The following is a 19,247-nucleotide window of genomic DNA, read 5'->3' on the forward strand; positions in this document are numbered from 1 at the left end:
AGTGGCACCGTGTCCCTATTGTGGCTGGAAGCTGTAACTACAACCCTGTCTCCCGTTCACTTTGGCACAATACTCTAGCTTCCAAGTGATTTCCTATCCAAGGTCCGGCTCCTTCAGGACCTGTAGAGTAGTCTATAATTCCTTTATTTATATAGTACCAACATCAAACATGCCAAATCAGTCCTTGTCCCCATGGGACTCACAACCTAATCAACCTATCAGTATGTTTTTGGAATTTGGCAGGAAACCAGAGGACCCGGAGGAAACCAACACAAACATAGTGAGAACGTACAAACTTGTTGCAGATGTTGACATGAATGGGACTGGAACCCAGGAGCCCAGCGCTGCAAGGCTGTAGTGCTAACCACTGACCCACGATGCTGTAAGATACAATTTAGCGGCGTTGTACCAAACACTGTGGTTCACACAGCTCAGGAACACAGTCATTAATTAACCCTCGATGAAAGGTGCAGTCAGGCATGGAAGAAGGCTGAGTGCGATGGGAATTCAGTCACAGTGACCTCTACTACAACCATTGTGTGAATGGTTGAATCGTTTCAGATCATCTCTACCCTTAACCTATGATGACAATTAAAGGAGTTGGGCAGGACGTAGTATTGACGGACGACTACCTGGATCGGGCAGGAGCCGCAACGGCAGCCCCAGGTCCCATTGAAAATTAAAGGGAGCAGCTTTCACCCTATACAGGGACAACTGCTTCTCCATGTTCTTATGTCTACAGGACCAACCCCTTGAAACAACATTCTGAAACTCATTACTTTTAAATAAATTATTTTTATTCTGTGAAAACTTGCTTTTTGCATGATGACTTTCGAAAAATTGTATTCCTCTTCCTTGGAGTTCTACAAAACACTCACCATGTTTTCTATAAATCATAAACTTTGTGCCATTCACTTAACAGCAAAAGCAACTGATTATGCATATTCTATGGGACACTATAATTACAGAAATAAAATGCTTTATTAAAGTTTTTTTTTTTTAAAGGGAACCTGTCACCATATTTTTCACAATTACAGCTAGTGACAGGTTCCCATTAATGTCTCCCTTCTTTTAGCTAGCTTGTTTCCCTCACATCCCCATAAAATCAACTTTATGTTATATTGTCTGGCATCTGATGAGTCTTGTCCTGCTCAGCTGGCTCCTCCAATCTACTACTCTCCATGACTTATGCCTCTACACTATTCAGAACTTCATATCATGTGACCAGGGTGATGTCATCTAAGGTCCTTTTCCCCCGTGCATGTATCTGATCACATGAAATCACAGCAGCCTCCATGGAGGATGGGGAGGAGTAGAAGTCCATTGAGGCTGTTGTGATTTCATATGATCAGATACATACATGGGGTAGATATGGCAAATGTTAGGGGGGAAAGGACCTAAGATGACATCACCCTGGTCACATGACATGAATGGGACACAAGGTAACAATTTGATACTATATTTCCAATAAGTAAACAGAGATCTATATGTCTATAGTTGAATATTGGCAGATGGTCCCACACAGCAGCTTATTCTAGTAGGGAGACCTGTCAATCAGGTACAAGGTGGCAGGGCAGTGCCACCTTGAAGAAACACAGATGGGGACGTGGTTCACTGGCAGCCCAGGAGTCATATCCAGGATAAAAGAGTCAGGAAGGCAAATTTGCATATTAGAAAAATGGCTGTATTGAAGGTACAGTGCCTGACTGGCAGCTAATTTTAGGTGAATTGTAACCCTTTACCAGCAGGCAGTGTTGGTTTGGGGGGTAAAATTCTGGTGACAAGTTTTCTTCTTGATAGGAAATCTGTCCTAGTTTCAGACTGCCTAGTCTAACTTTTCATGTCCTTATTGATGGACAGAGAAACGCAAATTGATCCTAGATTTTAGTGTTCACATTTTTTTTCAGTCCTACAATGATCTGTAACTGCTGCTATAATACACTGATACTAAGGGGTTTTGCCCCCTTGAGAGGGACACCTGCTTCCATGACCACACATCAACACCCCAAGTTTCTGGCGCATGGAGGATAATGAGGGGGACAAAAACAGGTAAAATGCTGATGGGTTCCTTTATAGAGTACAATACCATAAAATCATCACGGAATCTTCTCAAAAGAAACTATTGGTAAAAAGCAATACAATTAATACAAAAGAGGGATCCCGGGCAATGACTAAACCTTCATTATTTCACATTAAAAACATGTTACAGTCACCACCGTACAGTAGCTTTCGGCAAAACACATATCAAACGCCCTTAATCATAGCATGATAAGTTTAGATCAGTCCCTGCCATTCTTCAGTGTATCAAAACCTGATACTCTTGTTCCTTTTATGTCGACCTAATGACTTGATATCCGTTAAGTCACTTTCACTTGATCTATGATCAACCTACTTCTCTAATGTTTCTACTGAGCTCCAAAACTACATAAGGGAAAAGGGTTGAGCAGCTGCATTGCAGGACTTCCGCCATGATATCAGGGGCGGGTCTGTCTGCCGCCTTGTTGACGGTTTTCAATAACAACCAGCAGCAATGGGGCTTATTTACTAAAAGTCTTTGATTTTCTGACGTTTTCGGAATTTGCGCCGCTGGGAAAGGTATTTAATTGGGGATTGTGTCGCACGCAATTGGATTGTGGCACGGCTGCGCAGGCTTCCATGTGACAGAAATTGGGTGGCGCACCGTCGGACAATCCGAATGATTCGAACTGAGCGTGGGATTTAACACTCAAATTGTGTCGCAAGATCAAATACTTACATGCACCAGGAAGAAGGTGAACTCCGGTGGACCTGAGCGGGGAAGCGACACATGCAGGATATCGGACGCATGATCTTAGTGAATCGCAGCACAGTGTATTGTCATCGGACAACGCACTTTCTGTGAACTCCTCCGGACAGGTAAGTAAATGTGCCCCAATATGTCAGCTGTGGACTATGAGACAACTCAGGATAAGTTTTGGCTTAGACCAAGCTGAGATATCTCTCCCCTTGGATTAAACGCACCAACTCTTAGCGACCTGTTCCTACTCCTCTCCCTACTCCTGAAAGTTGATAGGAATTACATAATGGATACAGAATGTTTGCTGTGGACATTCCGAAGTGATTCCGTCACAAAATGTGCCCTTTTCTAACCTGCGTGACATTAATAAAAGCTGAATTGTTATTGGACGTAACTTACAGCAGGTGGACTGGCATCTACTGTACAAAGATTGTTCGTGTGCTGCCCCTAACAGCCAATCAGAGTGCTTCTTCCATTTCCAACCTGTGTGATAGAAATAAGAAATGAAATCTGATTGGTTAGAGGTTTAGGCCGCAGATACACGTTCCGTTAGGGTTGTGTTTATAACGCAACACTAGCGCACGGGGAGCAGGCCTCGGCCCGATCACATATGCTTTTCCAGGGTAACGTGTGCGATCGGTAACCAGACCCAACCAAAAATTGAATTCTGAATTCTGATTGGATGTAATGGGCAAGAGCGACAGGTAAGCTAGTATATACAATAATAAGCTTACTGTCCCCATCAACCAATCAGCACTTCACTTCAATTTCTAACCTGTTTGACAGCAATAAGAGAGCTGAGTTCTGATTGGATACAGGTATGAAAACCTAGAACCCTCTTGTATAACAGTTCTCCCTTAAAGCCAATCAAATCACATCTTCAATTTTCTAACCTGCATGACAGAAATAAGAGATGAACTCTGATTGGGTAGTGGGTAAATACATAGAGCCCTCTTATATAACGGTTTTCTCCAATAACCAATCAAATCACGTCTGCAATTCCCTAACATTCATGACAAAAATATGAGCTGAATTCTGATTGGGTGTAATGGGCAACAGGAAAAAGCCTACTGTCCCTAACAACCAATCAGCCCTCCTCTTCAATTTCCAACCTGTGTGACAGAAATAAAAGCTGAGTTCTGATTGGCTAGAGGGGTGAAAACCTTGAGACCTCTTATATAACGGTTCTCACTCATAGCCAATCAAATCATATCTTCCATTTTCTGATCTTCATGACAAAAATAAGAGCTGAATCCTGATTGGTTGTCACTGGCAGAGGCAATGATATGAGGGGGGTCTGTCATATAGAGCAGTGTCGGGGTGGGCTCTGGCTGTGCACTCATCGCCGGTCTCTATAGTAACCTCCCCCCTGCTCTGCCTATGTAATGGCGGCTGTCGCTATGTACTACATCGCGTCCCCAGCTCAGCCAATCCCAGGCCGGCGTGTCGCGGGGCGGGGCCTCGTCCTCTCAGCTCCGTGTGGAAAAGACGGTTTCGGGTGCAAAAGTTTGTATTATTCGTGCTCCGGACGTCAGAGATGCCCAGAGAGGGAGAAGCCGCCGCCGCCGCTAGCACCGGGCTCCGGTCACCGCTCCGCTCCCCCGGCCTCGTCCACCCGCCGGGCCCCGTCTCTTCGCCGCACTGACCTTTGCCCCGTGCCCGGTTCTCATTCACGATGTGGGAGTCTAACCGAGTGCGGCTGCTGTGCATGCTGGGCCTCACCTTCGTCTTCTTCGTGGCGGAGGTGGTGGTGAGCCGGGTGACCGGCTCCCTGGCCATGCTCTCCGACTCCTTCCACATGCTGTCCGATGTCATCGCGCTGGTGGTCGGCCTGATCGCCGTGCGATTTGCTCAGAAGACCCGATCGACCGACAAGAACACATTCGGCTGGATCCGGGCCGGGGTGATGGGAGCCCTGGTGAACGCCATCTTCCTCACCGCCCTCTGCTTCACCATCATCCTGGAGGCTGTGGAGCGCTTCACCGAACCCCAGGCCATCGAGCAGCCGCTGGTCGTCATCGGGGTCGGTTTCGGAGGATTGCTCATCAATCTCATCGGCCTGTGTATGTTCCGGGACAGCGCGGGCGGCGGCCACGGCCACTCACACGGAGGAGGAGGGCACGGACACTCGCACGGGGCCAAGAAGAGTCACCGGAACCGGGAGAGAGCGGCGGGAGACGGAGCCGCCCTGGACCGGGAGGAGACCAACAACCTGGTGGAGAACTGTGCCGGCTCCAACGGGCCTGCGCTGGAGGTGGTGCCCGGGAAACACGGTGAGAACACTGCAGTGACGTCATGGTGTGCACTGTGACGTCAGAAAGCCCGGATCTCCCCTGTCCATGCTGTCACGGTGACGTCTTTACGTTTTACAAGTGTGATGTCATACCGGTATAAAACGGCTGATGGGAAGCGGAGAACCATAGATGGTTATGTGTGTGTGATGTCATAGGGTAGACTAGTGATGTCATAGCTGATCAGGTTAAGTGCTTAGCAGCAGACCCCTATGGTGTGATGTCATGACGCCTGATCCATAGGGGACCTGTGTGTGATGGATGTATTATCCATGGACGGTGCGTTATGTAATGTACACAGGATGTTATATAATCGGTGTGCTATGTTATGGGATACCAGACCTATATATATATGTATAATGTATGAGCCTCCTGTCACTGCGGTGATCTCTATAGGGATATATAGTAGATACACGGTATCTTGTATCGCTATAGGATAGTATGTATACTATAGCTGATCTATGAGCCAGTGGCTGTGATTGCCCCTCCCCCTTGTATAATCTTCAGCCTCTATATACTGGGTGCCATAAATTATGTCTGGATGTGTCAACTCCCTGGTGATATTGGGAGGGGGGGGGGGGGTCTTCTAATGGGCTGGGTCACACCCTGAGGTCCCTGTGATGGGGTATTACCCCTGAGGTGCTCTTGTATTGGGAATCTACCCCTTACCTGTATCAGTCCTTCTAAATGTAACTACCCCCCTACATGGGTTGTGTTAAGTGTCATCCTCCCAACTCCCCCCACCCCTAGAGACACATTAAAGGGTTACCCTATGATGTTCGGTAAAGGGCCTTAATGCCGGGGACGATATAAAGTAACCGGTGCTTATCTTTTATATTTTAAGCCATTGCCGGCAATTTTTAGGAAAGTGTGAGCGCCCCCTAGTGACCCGGCAGGAGACAACAGGTAATTTATTAAAGGACATCTAGCACCAGGATGAAGGATTGTATACCAAGCACACTGACATACGTGCCACCTCTGGCAGGATTCACTCTTATTGAAGCTGCCTGTGCCTTTGTTTTTAAGCAAAAAAATACTTAAAAAATCATGCAAATGAGCCTGAAGGGCTCCGGAAATTTGCATAATTTAAAAACCCTCTTTTGTAAAAGCACTGCCAAGAAAAGCTAACATAAGAGCAGATCCTGCCAGAGGGGGCGCACACCAGTATATCAGTGTGCTTGGTTTACAGTCCTTCATCCTGGTGGTAGATTTCCTTTAAAAGATTATACTAATAAAAATAACTAAAATTGTCCCCATTCTGCGCTTCCGCCCACTGAACCTGTTGGGGTTTTGTGCCTGCATGCCAGTGGTGGGCGTAGTTGTAAGGATTACACTGATGGCATGGCTCCCGGGGCACAGGCCGCTCGCTGCCAAGGATGTTCCATTTAATTAATTGGTCGCGCTCCGTCTGGTGGAGCTGTTGGCGGTTCTCTTGGCATCTGGCAGCGATCAGATGGCAGAGAGTGTTCGCTGCTCTCAGCTCGGGGTGTGGGAAGGGTCCACATAATGGTGGGGGTGGTGTTATAAGAAATATTTTGAGAATTGCTTACCTCCATTCCAACTGGTCACACCCACTTGTCCATTTATTTGTTATGGTGTGTAATGTCTCAATTGCTGGGACAGGGTCATCCATTCATCTGGTGAAGGGACCATCTAGGGACCCTCACTGTTCTCTTGGGGGGCTAGATATACTAATGTGTCTCCTGTGTGGAGAACATGGCTCTAGAGAGTCCTCCTATTTGACATAGAAGTCTCCAGGTAAGATTGGTATTGAAGGTGTGTGGCTTGCAGGGCTTTTCCCATAAAATGCATTAACCGCAGTAAATGGTCACTGAGACCCCAGCGATCAGGTGACTAAATCTACCATAAAAAACAAGCCTGATTAACCAGGGACACGTACTCATAGATCCTGGCATCGTGACTGTGATAATTCTAAATATAACTTTTAAAATAATGCTAATGAGCCTGAAGGGCTCTGGGGCATTACCAGAGCCCCTCCATGCTTTACAGGCTGTTACAGTGTATTGGAGCACCCTCCCCACACCATGTGAGATTACATCAGGCCGAGGGTGCAGAGGAGAGGGAAGAAAGTGTAAAGTTTGGAAAGCTACAGCACAGAGGAGCTCTGGTTACACCCCACATGAGCCCATCTTGCTCTTTAGCACAATTTTTAAAGTTGATTTTAGAAGGAAGGAGGCCATGGATAATAAATATAAGAATATTACCACAGTGCCTGGAGCTATGAGTATGTGCCCAGGTTTATCCTGATGCCTCTGAGTGAGTCCTAGCGCTCAGGCCTCTATCCTGTGGATCATATCTTTTATGGGAAACCCCCATTAGAGAGAACCTCTTCTCTTTTAGTCAGTCCTTGTAGTCCATGAAAAATAATTGTGCATCATCTTTTTGCGAATTCTCCATACTGACGTTCCTCTGTTATTCTTCTGGGAAAAATGTTAGGGGGAATAACAGAGGAACGACTTGATGTACTGACTATTTTTCTGTGATCTAGACTTGTCTGCAGAGCTGACACTTGTAGATGGATCTGTTTATCCCTTCCTCTTGTCAGAATGTTCTGGCACTTTGAGCGCTCGGCCCGATAACAAATCTCTCCTCTTTTCTCGACAGACGCTTTGGCAGACAACGCAGCAGAACCCCGAGTGAATGGCAGCATTGTGCAGAACCATGTGGCAGAACTCCACGAAGACGGCTCTCAGCTCAACATGCGCGGGGTCTTCCTGCACGTCCTGGGGGATGCGCTGGGCTCCGTCATTGTGGTTCTGAACGCTCTGGTCTTTTACTTTGTTTTTAACCCATGTCCCGCTGGAGAGCAGTGCATCAACCCTTGTGTTCACGACCACTGCTCCGACCACCCGGAAGTTAATCACACCTTGTTGGCCATGAACGACAGCGCAGAGGAGCCCCAGATCAAGATAGCGGGACCCTGCTGGGTGCTGTACCTGGACCCCTCTTTATGTGTCATCATGGTGTGTATACTGCTGTATACAACCTACCCCCTCCTTAAAGAGTCCGCGCTCATCCTGCTGCAAACTGTCCCCAAACAAATCGACATCTCCTCCTTGAAGCAAAAGCTCCGTAATCTGGAAGGCGTGGAGGCGGTCCACGAGCTTCATGTGTGGCAGCTGGCGGAGAGCCGCATCATCGCCACCGCCCACATCAAATGCCACGACCCCACGGCGTACATGGACGTGGCCAAGCGTATCAAAGACTTCTTCCACGACGAAGGAATCCACGCCACCACCATCCAGCCGGAATTTTCCAGCGTGGAATCTGGATCTAGAATATCGCTCTGCGAACTCTCCTGCAGAACACAGTGCGCCCCCAAGCAGTGCTGCGGGAATTCGGAGAAGAACGTCTCCGCAAGGAAAACCAGCTGCGGAGCGGCCACCTTGGGAATGATCAGCGAATCTCCCGAGCATAAGAGAACTAATAGCGCTTCTGAGAGGCCTGGGGGGGAGCTCAGGATAGACATGGACGCAGCTGTCTGATCCCGCCCACCTGACTCTTAGCTCGAACTGGAGGGGAGATACAAAAGGGAAAACTGCTTCCCGACTCCATGATTTCCCGAACTTGCAGTATCGCCGATCACGGCTAGTCTAGATCCCGGGTGGTTTACGTTCCGAATTCCACTTGTCACAACGGGAAAGAAGAGGTTGCCTCTCGTTTCTCTAGATGTTCCACAACATTTTTCTTCATTGTTACAGGTTTTACTTTACCGCTGGTCATCGCTTTAGGACTAGGACTGTGATATCGTGTGGACTTTGTTTCTTTTACTTCTTTTGTTTCTGTTGCTATTTAAGGAAAACTCTAAATCTTCAGATGTTGAGCGCAGTAGTAGCGACACTCGGCCAGAGATGCTTTAGAAGTTTGGGGTGGGGGCCTCCGTTTTTGAGCACTTTACCTCTATGGCGTTTAGATAGCTTCTTATTGTGATCTGATCTTGGCCAGTAATCCGAATACATTCAATATTATGCTGCTTATCCTTAAAGGGGTGTTCTGAGATCTAAATATTGAACGCCAATCTGATTAGTGGGGTCTGCTGCTCAAGTAGAACCACTTCCCAACAGAGACAGTATTCAAGCAAGTGGAGCTAAGCTGCAATACCAAGCATGGCCACTATAGAAAGCACAGCACTGTGCTGTGACCTGTGAAGAGACTACAGTGCTCATCCAAACACTGCAATTTCCAAAAACCGCTAAGCAGTGCAGATGTCAGGTACTGGTCCCCCCCTCATATGATAGAATTGCCCCCCTCTAAGGATAGGATCAATCCCTAAATCTCCTCTAAAGGGGTTATCTGGAAGTTTCTAATACTGCTCCACATTTGACCATGGGTTGTGTGTGTTTTTGTAACTATACTCCATTCATCTCTATACCGTATAGATTGTAGTACCACCATTAGCCATGGTCAGGTGTGGCTCTGTTTTTGTACAATGGATAACCCCTTTAAGGTCTTTATTGATGAACCTAGCCCAAAGATCTTACGGTGGCTGTATACCTTAGTCGAGACCTAGACAGTGTCTGCGTTTTGTTGGATAAGCCGCTGCTAGAACCTTCGGGGTGGCAAAATCTGTAGCACGTTCATGGCCATTCCACAAGTGACATGTATTGAGTCCACCCTTACATCCGGTGTAGATCAAGATCAGTCACAGTGAAGCAAAGCTACTCAACGCTGTATGTAAAATTATCAAAACTGGTGTCACATTGTACAACCCACGCTCATCGGGGGATGAGCATTAAAGGGATCCCTCACCTCTTCTGTCATGTCTGTGTTAGTAAATACTCAGCTGTTCCTCCTGGAAATGTACGGACAAGTTTCTGGATAATGTGTAGAGTCGCACCCGGTTGACTACAGGATGGTGCAACCGAACTGTCCATTCATTTACAGGAGGGATAACAGAGGAACGCATGGCACGTCTGGAGAGATGACTGATCCTCATTAACTATTAAAGCACTTTCTATAATGGTGGCCACATCTTATGGCCAATAGACAGGGCGACACATGGGCATCGCCGGCGCCTCCTTGTGGCCTCCGCAACAAGCTGTGACGCATAATGCACTTCAAATCTCTAATAACAATGTTAAGTGACTCCCATCGGAAGCCTCGAGTGCACGTATTTATGCAAAGTAGCGATCAAGTAAAATTGCACTTGTATAGTTTTTATGACTTCAGATTTGACCCCCATTTGCACGCCAGCGCCGGGGTCTTATGGGCCGTGTTATCAGTGCTGAGCACTTACCTGCAGATATTACACTCTTCACCTAGACCAAACATATTGCACATAGAAATGTGGAATTTAGGGGGTTAATTCATTATCGCCAAAGCAAGTTTTAAAGGGGAGGTGTCACCTGCATTACCGGTGCCAGGAAATGCTTAAAGGGGTGGTTAAGAGAAATCTAGAACTGGATCAGTCTGGGAGAAAACTAAAGTGATACTTGCTGCAGCAGTGACCCGTCTGGTACCGACAGTGATTGGGTCAGGATGGACGATCAAGTAACAGGAGGGGTGGGGTATCTTTTGAAGGTTTATTTATCCCAAACGGAGTCAATTCTATGGTCTGGCACCACCTCTTGCAGGCGATGACCTCCCCTTTAAGACTACCCTCCATGAATGTAATAACCATGCGTTGTCAGGACATGTTGTAGCGGATGAAACATTTTCCGTAGTTGCTTATATTTGTAAAGAAATGTCTTTTTACGGTCCTTTTGGACGCATCATTTTATAAATTACTTGAACGGAACAAAAAATTTTCATTGTCATATTTGCAGAAAAAGTAACCTTGTACCCGGCCCGTTGCCCACCCTTGTACCCCCTTCTCTCGCCTTGCTGACGGCTGTTTGGGGAATGTTGTCTTGCCGGTTCTGTGTTTCGCTGTTGTATTATGTTACATGTAGCGGCAGCCATGACTGTGACCTCGCCTGCGGCCTGTACGGTGCTTCTCACATCAAAGACCATGACACTTTGTACTTGCAGATTTTCAGGACCAATTAAATGTGGGGAGCTTGGATTGACTGGTATGGTGCTTGTTTTTGATCTGCTGCGCTAAACACAACATGTTACAGAACGGAGCCATAGAGATATTGGGAATTGGTGTTTGCACAAGCTGCTAATATAGAAGAGTAAATACTCTTTGGGTTACTTCTCATTGGAGGAGCCTCTTGACCCTTCAGCTCTGGGATCTTTCTTGAATAGTGATATTTTCTACCATCCTACAGAATTTGGCAGCAGGTGTGACCATGCTTTACTGCTCTTATTGGTACGTATTGTTCCTGGTGGTCTGTGTAACCTGAGGACTGAGAAAGTGAACATTTAGCCTCCACCTTTTGGAAATGATTTGCTCAGTGTGAAGGGCTTTCTCCTCTGTGCATTAAGCTGTTCCACAGCTCCTTCTCCTCTGCTGTAGTATCCAACCAGAAGCCTTCTACATCTCTTACTTAATAGCCCAATGCACAGCAGAAAGTTCTTCAGGCTGAAAGATTAAGCAGATCCTTTACAGAAGGTTCAGACTTTGATAAAACATTTAGGACCCAACAAAGAGCAGCTTTGCATCGTGATCTTCAGTTACCTGATATAAAGGGAAGCAGTCACCAGGTTTTACCCCATTAATCTACCAGCCCCCTTAGGTATTTGATGAACTATCTGTTCTAGAATTCCCTCTGTTATGTGAAATCCCACTCATTTACCTTTTTAAAAAATGTCCTCCAATGTCAGGCGAGTCAAGTTTAGAGGCTGCACTTCCACTTTAAACTACCCATGTGCACTAGGGACACAACATACTTGTCCACCTCATGGCCCTAGTTTATACTTCTCAAGACATTGTCCATGTAATCTCCATCCTCCTACTCCTGGTTGCTTGGAACGTGCCTTACTGATGGACCTACCAAGAACTTTCCGCCATTGAGCTGTGGCACATTGTTACCACTATGTTGAGTGATTTTAAGAGCATTTCCAATACTTGGGTGCTATTGAAATCCGTGAAAGTGGTTACCAGTCTCTATACAAGACTCCTCAACCACTATCAGTCCAGGGTGAAATAGTGACTAACGTAAAAAGAACAACACAAGGATTTAAGGACCAAAGTAGGGATTGAGGTTACAAAAGATGGGAAATTATTGTATATGCATTATAGACATTCCCTCCAAGAAGCACCATATGGCGGTACGCAGAGCTAACAATACATATATTGCCTCTCCCCCTCAGTATGCAGATTCTTGGCTTTAGTGGATCACAATACTGAGATATATTAGTATATATTTACTTAAGAATTAACCCAAATCTTGGCTTTTCAGCCCCGAGATACCATGTTACAGATTGGCCACACAGCAGATTCTTGTCTGTTTTCGGAGCTCCGTAAAAAAAAACTTCTGTGCACATAAATGAGCTAAATGCCAAGAAAACCCATATCTTTTCTGAATGGGTGCAAGGTCCGGAGGTCACGCTGGTGACATGCTCATCCTGCGTGAGAATGTGCTGAACCCTACAAAGGTGATGGCAGGGGAAAGCTATAAATCGCGATGATATATATGAACATGTTTTGGGGAGGGGGGAATCTTCCAATCGCAGTTCTGTGCAGGGACCTTTAATTCGCGCTGAAGCGCGTCTGAGGAACCAATGCAGAGCCATTGCTTGTATAGATATACTACTCACACTGCAAGTGCACTGGGGGCGGGCCCAATTTGCCATTTTTGCTTGAAAAGCATAATGCAGGGTATTTTTAAGTGACCCGATTTTATGGTGTTGAACATCCCCTTTAAACGGGACCATCACTATAAAAACACCATATTAGTTGAGTATCCATTCCCATAATGCAATGTGTCCTGACCTGGTTTTCTGGAAGCAGAAGTTTCTCAAGAGTCTAAAAGTTACTAATGTTTCCCTCCTTGGTCCGGAGGGATGACCCTGACCGAAGCGTGACTGTATGGCGGTATACTATCCAGCCCTGAGGTCTACACCTCTTCATCTATCCTTATGTTGTGTGAAGTTGGTTGAGTATAATGTAATGAAATATTCAGGACTCCCACACTCTGATCCCACGCGCTGATGGGTATCTCTCACACGCGCAGGTGATCCAAGGATAAGTTGGCAAAGTCGCAGGGAATAACAATGATGTAAGAAGGGTGGAGGTATTTTGTTTCCTCCATACTTAGGGTGGATTATTATGGACAGTGAATTTACAGTGTGATATGATATTTTAGAAAATGGAACTATGATGGAGAACATCTCGGGGGGATCAGAATGAAATACAGATATAAAGGAGCTTGTGTATACGTTTCTCAATGGGCGTCCTTCATGTGGGGTTCAGTCTGCTTTACCATGGGCTGGAAGGCAGCTGCTGGTGGAGGCCTCCTTGTGAGTAAAGTGGTGGGGGCCCAGGGGCACGCACCACAGGAGCCCTCCCTATAATCCAGCCCTGAGAACCTTCCCTCCCCCATTGCCAACTTGGAAGTCATGTTAACACTCTTAAATGGAATGTCCCATTTTTTTTTTTAAGTTCTCCCCTATCCTCAGGTCAGGCGATAACAAGATGATCAATGAGGGACCAACAAACCTGGGACCTCACCGAGACCTCGGACCTCATAAGACCAGAAATTTGTGATCCACAGAATGGGAGTCTTGTACTCACTAATGGGTCAGGCATGTGTATTGTGCTTCATTCAGTTGGGAGCTGTCAACACAGCGCTCAGACATCTCCAGTACTCTCATTCTCTGTTTATGGAGCGCTGTGCTCAGCAATTTCCTATACTCCCATACTATGGAATAGAACGGCATGGCTGTCCTTTGCTACATACCTTATAGAGAATGGTAACCCTATTCTTTAGATTGCTGAGGGCCCCATTATTGTGATCGTTAGGGGGTCCCAGCAGTCGGACCTCACCATTCTTGTTATCCCTTATCCTGTGGATTTACAAAGAGTCACTTTACAATCCCTCATTCTGGATTTCCCAGTGGTTTCCCCTGTGATCTTACATTATCCTCTATCTTGTACATAATATTACATGCTACACTGTACATAAGATGCTTGGGGGCTACAACCACTGGAATAAGGCTTCTTGTATTTGTCATATTTTCCATGTAGGGCGCCCATACAATGGATCACTTGTCCGCAGTAGTATTGGAGCTGGTGGGTCTCCATAGCTGTACCATTTCCCCCAGGTCATGCATAAGATCTTTAGGTATATAACACTCAGAACTGATCGCATGTGAACAGCAGCAGAAGCCTCAACAATGCGTCTATGTGATCCTCATCTCATCAGCGCAGTCATGGGGGAGTCACAGGCTACTGCGTTTACAGACTCCGAGGGTCAGGGCCAGGGTCGGATGTATGTTAATCTACTTTAATGCTGACCTTAGACATGTGACCACTAGGCACATATGGAAAAATTCTGAATAGCAACAAAAATGTATTATTGGATCAGGATCGTATCATATGGAAAGAGTTCAGCCTATTATCATGATCGGGCAGTGCCATGTTATAGTATAAACTGTAGAACAAACACTTCTGATCAAGTCTAGACCTTCATGATTATTTAATTGTCACTGATAGGTCTAAAGATTTTGATTCACCTCTCCACACTACGCCCTTAATATTTTACAGTCACTGTATAGTGTCCCCTGGATAATAATAGCAATCTGTATTTATACAGCCCCATCAAATTACATAGCTTTACAAATCATAGGGGACATATACAAATATAATATTACAAACATTCAAATGGGACAATAGGAGTGAGGTATACCACTGTGCTTCAGATAACATTTGCTGTGTCCTATGCATGTATTAAATATACCTCTGACAAAACCACTGACCACACTGTGCCACCACATATATCATATACCTGTCACATCATAATTGGCCATACTGAGCTCCTATATAATATATACTCTTTACAGAACAACAGTCCACACTGTACCTCCGCATATATCATTTATACCTGTCTGATCATAATTGGCCACACTGAGCTCCTACATAATATATACTCTTTACAGAACAACAGACCACACTGTACCTCCGCATATATCATTTATACCGGTCTCATCATAATTGGCCACACTAAGCTCCTATATAATATATACTCTTTACAGAACAACAGACCACACTGTACCTCCGCATATATCATATATACCTGTCTCATCATAATTGGCCACACTGAGCTCCTATATAATATATACTCTTTACAGAATTACTGTTCACACTTTGCCACCACATATATCATATATACCTCTCACATCACAAATGCCCACACTGAGCTCCTATACAATATTCTCTTCACAGAACAACTGACCACACTGTGTCAGCACATATATCATATATACCTCACATGTCATAGAGGTCACACTGGGCTCCTAAATAATATATACTCTTCATAACACAACTCTTGACACTGTGCCACTGCAAATATCACATACATCACAACTACCCAGACTGAGCTCCTATATAATATAGACTCTAAAGAGAACAACTTTCCAGACTGTGCCCCTACTATATCAAATATTCCTCTCTCTACAGTGCAGGCTATAGGCAAGGCACATGCCATCCCACTCTGCCGCTCGCAACACCCCCTTCACACCCACTTTGCGTGTAGGGGGGGAAATGGGTGCAATTCCTGCCCATACACCGGGAATTGCGCCCAAAACAGTATAGTGACTGTATTCACACCCACAGTTGTAGCCTGATGCGGCCAAATAAGTCCCATCTTGTGTTTATCAGCAGATTTCATCCCCCGCATTGTATATTCTTCTTCCTCATACAGTAATCTCAAGACTTCTCTCCGGACACATTTCCAGAAATAATGAGGAAGTTCTGTAAACAGAATCCGAGAAAGTTGAAGTTTTTCATTTTCAGTAAATCACATCTTTTCCCCTCAGAGGTGACAAGGCCCCTGCCCACATTTCCTTTATACTCCGTTCACATACATTTAAGGATGATTATATTAAGTTACTTCAGGTGGGTGTCCTGATTTTTAGTGCCAACTGTGTCACCATGGTTACAGACTACAAGCAAGTCCTATTGTGTAGTCTGATCCTGCAGTCATCATTACTCTTCCCCATATGTTACCTACATACTACAGGACCTAAAACCGCAATCAATCTATGAAGCGGAATATTCGTGAACCCTGATATTTTTGGAGGTGTGGGCACACGGGTGCAGATTTGGGCAGTATGGGAACCTGTGGCAGCTGGCAGGGAGGGGACTGTGTGGCACATGATTGTTCTCTGTCCTTCCCTGTTAGTTTGCTCAGAGGATTAGACATTCCAGATTTACGAGTCAAATTCCTTTCAGCAACAAAATTGTCACATGAACCATGACAGGAGCCTCCGGAGGGATCACACCAACAATTGTCATACCTGCAACCCAAAGATAACCACATACATACATGATAGACAGAATACTGTATATAAGATAGATAGATTGATACCTATGACACAGATAATAGAAAGGTTATGGGTGATAGACAACAGATAAATGGATAGAAACGAAAAAGAAAAATTGGAGATAGATAAAAGAAAGGATTGAGGATGATAAACAACAAAAAGATAGAAGAGATATTGGGGGTCATTTATATTATTTTCCCCTTCTCTGAGCTGTTTTTGTGCCTTTTTGAGTCTATTTTTGCGCCCGATTTGTCTTTGTCAAATAAAGTTTTTTTTGCGCCTTATTAGGCAAATTTGAAAAAAGGAGTAATTTTTTGGTGCAAATGACACCATTGCCTTTCCTAAGCACGGTCAGGGCTGGCGTGTTATAGCGCAATTATTTGCACCCATATAGGCGCAAATTAATAATAAATATAGCACAAACATCTGTAAGCAAAAAAAATACAACGACAAATTAGGCGCAAAGCAGGAAACTGCTGTAAAAAGGCGCAAAAATAACCCAATGTGCTCAAAAAGTCACTAAAATACAACAAAAAATAAAGATTAAGATAAATAGATAGATATGAGATAGATGGATACAGTCATGGCCATAAGTTTTGAGAATGCCACAAATATTATATTTTCACATGATCTGTGTCCCTCTGGTTTGTCAGATGTTTTTATCACATACAGAAATACAAGTGCAATCATATTATGAGTAAGAAAAGCTTTTACTGACACTTAGAATGAGTTACTGCAGCAAGTCAGTATCTGCAGTGTTGCCGCTTCTTCAGGACCTCTGCAATTCTCCCTGGCAGCTCTCAATCACCTTCTGGAGCAAATCCTGCCTGATCGCCGTCCATTCTTGCACAATCACTGCTGCATTTTGTCACAATGGGGCAGATTTATCAAGCAGTCTGAAAGTCAGAATATTTCCGGTTGCCCATGGCAACCAATCACAGCTCAGCTTTCATTTCACCAGTGCTCATGAATATTTTGAATGGGAGCTGTGATTGGTTGCCATGGGCAACTGGAAATATTCTGACTTTCAGACTGCTTGATAAATCTGCCCCAATGTGTTGGTTTTTGTTTGTCCACCCGTCTCTTGATGATTGACCACAAGTTCTCAATGGGATTAAGATCTGGGGAGTTTTCAGGTCATGGACCCAAAATCTCTATGTTTTGTTCCCTGAGCCATTTAGTTCTCCCCTTTGCTTTATGGCAGGTGCTCCATCATGCTGGAGAAGGCATTGTTCATCACCAAACTGCTCTTGGACGGTTGGGAGAAGTTGCTCTTGGAGGACATTCTGGTGCCATTCTTTATTCATGGAGGTGTTTTTAGGCAAGACTGTGAGAGAGCCGATCCCCTTGGCTGAGAAGCCGCCCCACACATGAATGGCTGCAGGAAGCTTTACATGGGACAAGACTGGTGGTATCACTCACCTTGTCTTCTCCCAACAAGCTGTTTTCCAGATGTTCCAAACAATCGGAAAGGGGATTCATCAGAGATGACTTTCCCCCAGTCCTCAGCAGTCCACTCCCTGTACCTCCTGCAGAATATCCGTCTGTCCCTGGTGTGTTTTCTGGAGAGAAGCGGCTTCTTTGCTGCCCTCCTTGACACCAGGCCTTGCTCCAAGAGTCTCCGCAGTCTAACAGTGCATGCAGATGCACTCACACCTGCCTGCTGCCATTCCTGAGCAAACTCTGCACTGCTGGGAGCCCCATCCCCAAGCTGAGACACTTGTAAGAGACGGTCCTTGCTGGTCCCTCTTGGGCACCCTGGAGCCTTTTTGGCAACAATGGAACCTCTCTGTCCCCATCAGCACCCACACCTGTGTTACTGGAGCAATCACTGACACCATGTTAGCTGCTCCTTTTGAGGCACCTGCAATGAAGTTGAAATGTGTTTTGGGGGAAAAAGTTCATTTTCTAGGCAAATATTGACCTTGCAATTAATTGCTGTTAAGCTGATCCCTCTTTATAACATTCTGGAGTATATGCAAATTGCCATTATAAAACCTGATGCAGTAGATTTTGTAAAAATTAACATTTGTATCATTCTCAAAACTTATGGCCATGACTGTAGATATGAGATAGATAGATATGAGAGAGATACATAGATGATAATTTAAAGGTTGTGGATGATAGACAATAGATAAATATTGTAATTATAGAGGGATTTATGTTAGTCCTAATGCACATGAACGTATGCTCGCCAGGTTACGGCTGGGCGGAGGAGGGGCGAACCCAAGGCACAAAAAGACACTAGGGGCACAATAAGAGCACAGGGAAGGTAAATAAAGATAAATGACCCCCATTGAGTAGAAAGGTGGGTGATAGGCGATTGATAAGTAGATATTATATAAAAAGAGGCAGCACTGCACACACAAAAAGTTAATCAATAGGTGAATTTATTCCATAACTCGTTCTGCTCACATGTTTGAAGCCTTTTTTTTATTTTCAAAATAGATATAAACACAGAGACTATACATCAAACAGGTGGTTGTTTATAGATAAGCCCCAAAATGGCTGCCAGGTCCCCAATTATAATGTATTGCTTATAGTACTAGTCTTCTCATATAGGAAAGCTACATCCTATGGGCCTCTTGGGCCCAGTTGCGCCAGCCCTCCCTCAAGTTACACCCCTGTAGATAAGGTATATTAGATTTATCAAGTGTCTTAGAGCAGAACTGTTCTAATTGCCTACAGCAACCAATCAGAGCTCAGCTTTAATTTCCCCACAGCTGTTTATAAAATGAAAGCTGCGCTCTGATTGGTTCCATGGGAAATAAGAACAGTTTTACCTCAGA

The 19,247-nt window shown here is 45.1% G+C and overlaps 1 protein-coding gene and 1 long non-coding RNA gene across 2 annotated transcripts in view; one reads left to right on the plus strand and one right to left on the minus strand.

The window, feature by feature from the left end:
* LOC140121041 (uncharacterized) overlaps positions 1-4,244 on the minus strand; it is a 45,948-nt gene extending 41,704 nt beyond the window's left edge. The window contains exons 1-2 of the long non-coding RNA XR_011854019.1: positions 3,969-4,244; positions 3,176-3,259 (exon numbers count right to left, since the gene is read on the minus strand). This is a non-coding gene — a long non-coding RNA (uncharacterized lncRNA). The remainder of the gene's footprint in view (positions 1-3,175; positions 3,260-3,968) is intronic.
* A 14-nt stretch (positions 4,245-4,258) lies between these two features.
* Positions 4,259-11,092, plus strand: SLC30A1 (solute carrier family 30 member 1). The gene is made up of 2 exons (XM_072140172.1): positions 4,259-5,049; positions 7,693-11,092. The coding sequence occupies exons 1-2, from the start codon at positions 4,452-4,454 to the stop codon at positions 8,571-8,573; spliced, it is 1,479 nt and encodes a 492-aa protein (XP_071996273.1). The 5' UTR covers positions 4,259-4,451; the 3' UTR covers positions 8,574-11,092.
* Positions 11,093-19,247: the final 8,155 nt, after the last annotated feature.

The sequence above is a fragment of the Engystomops pustulosus genome, chromosome 3 (assembly GCF_040894005.1).
Source record: "Engystomops pustulosus chromosome 3, aEngPut4.maternal, whole genome shotgun sequence".
NCBI lineage: Eukaryota > Metazoa > Chordata > Amphibia > Anura > Leptodactylidae > Engystomops > Engystomops pustulosus.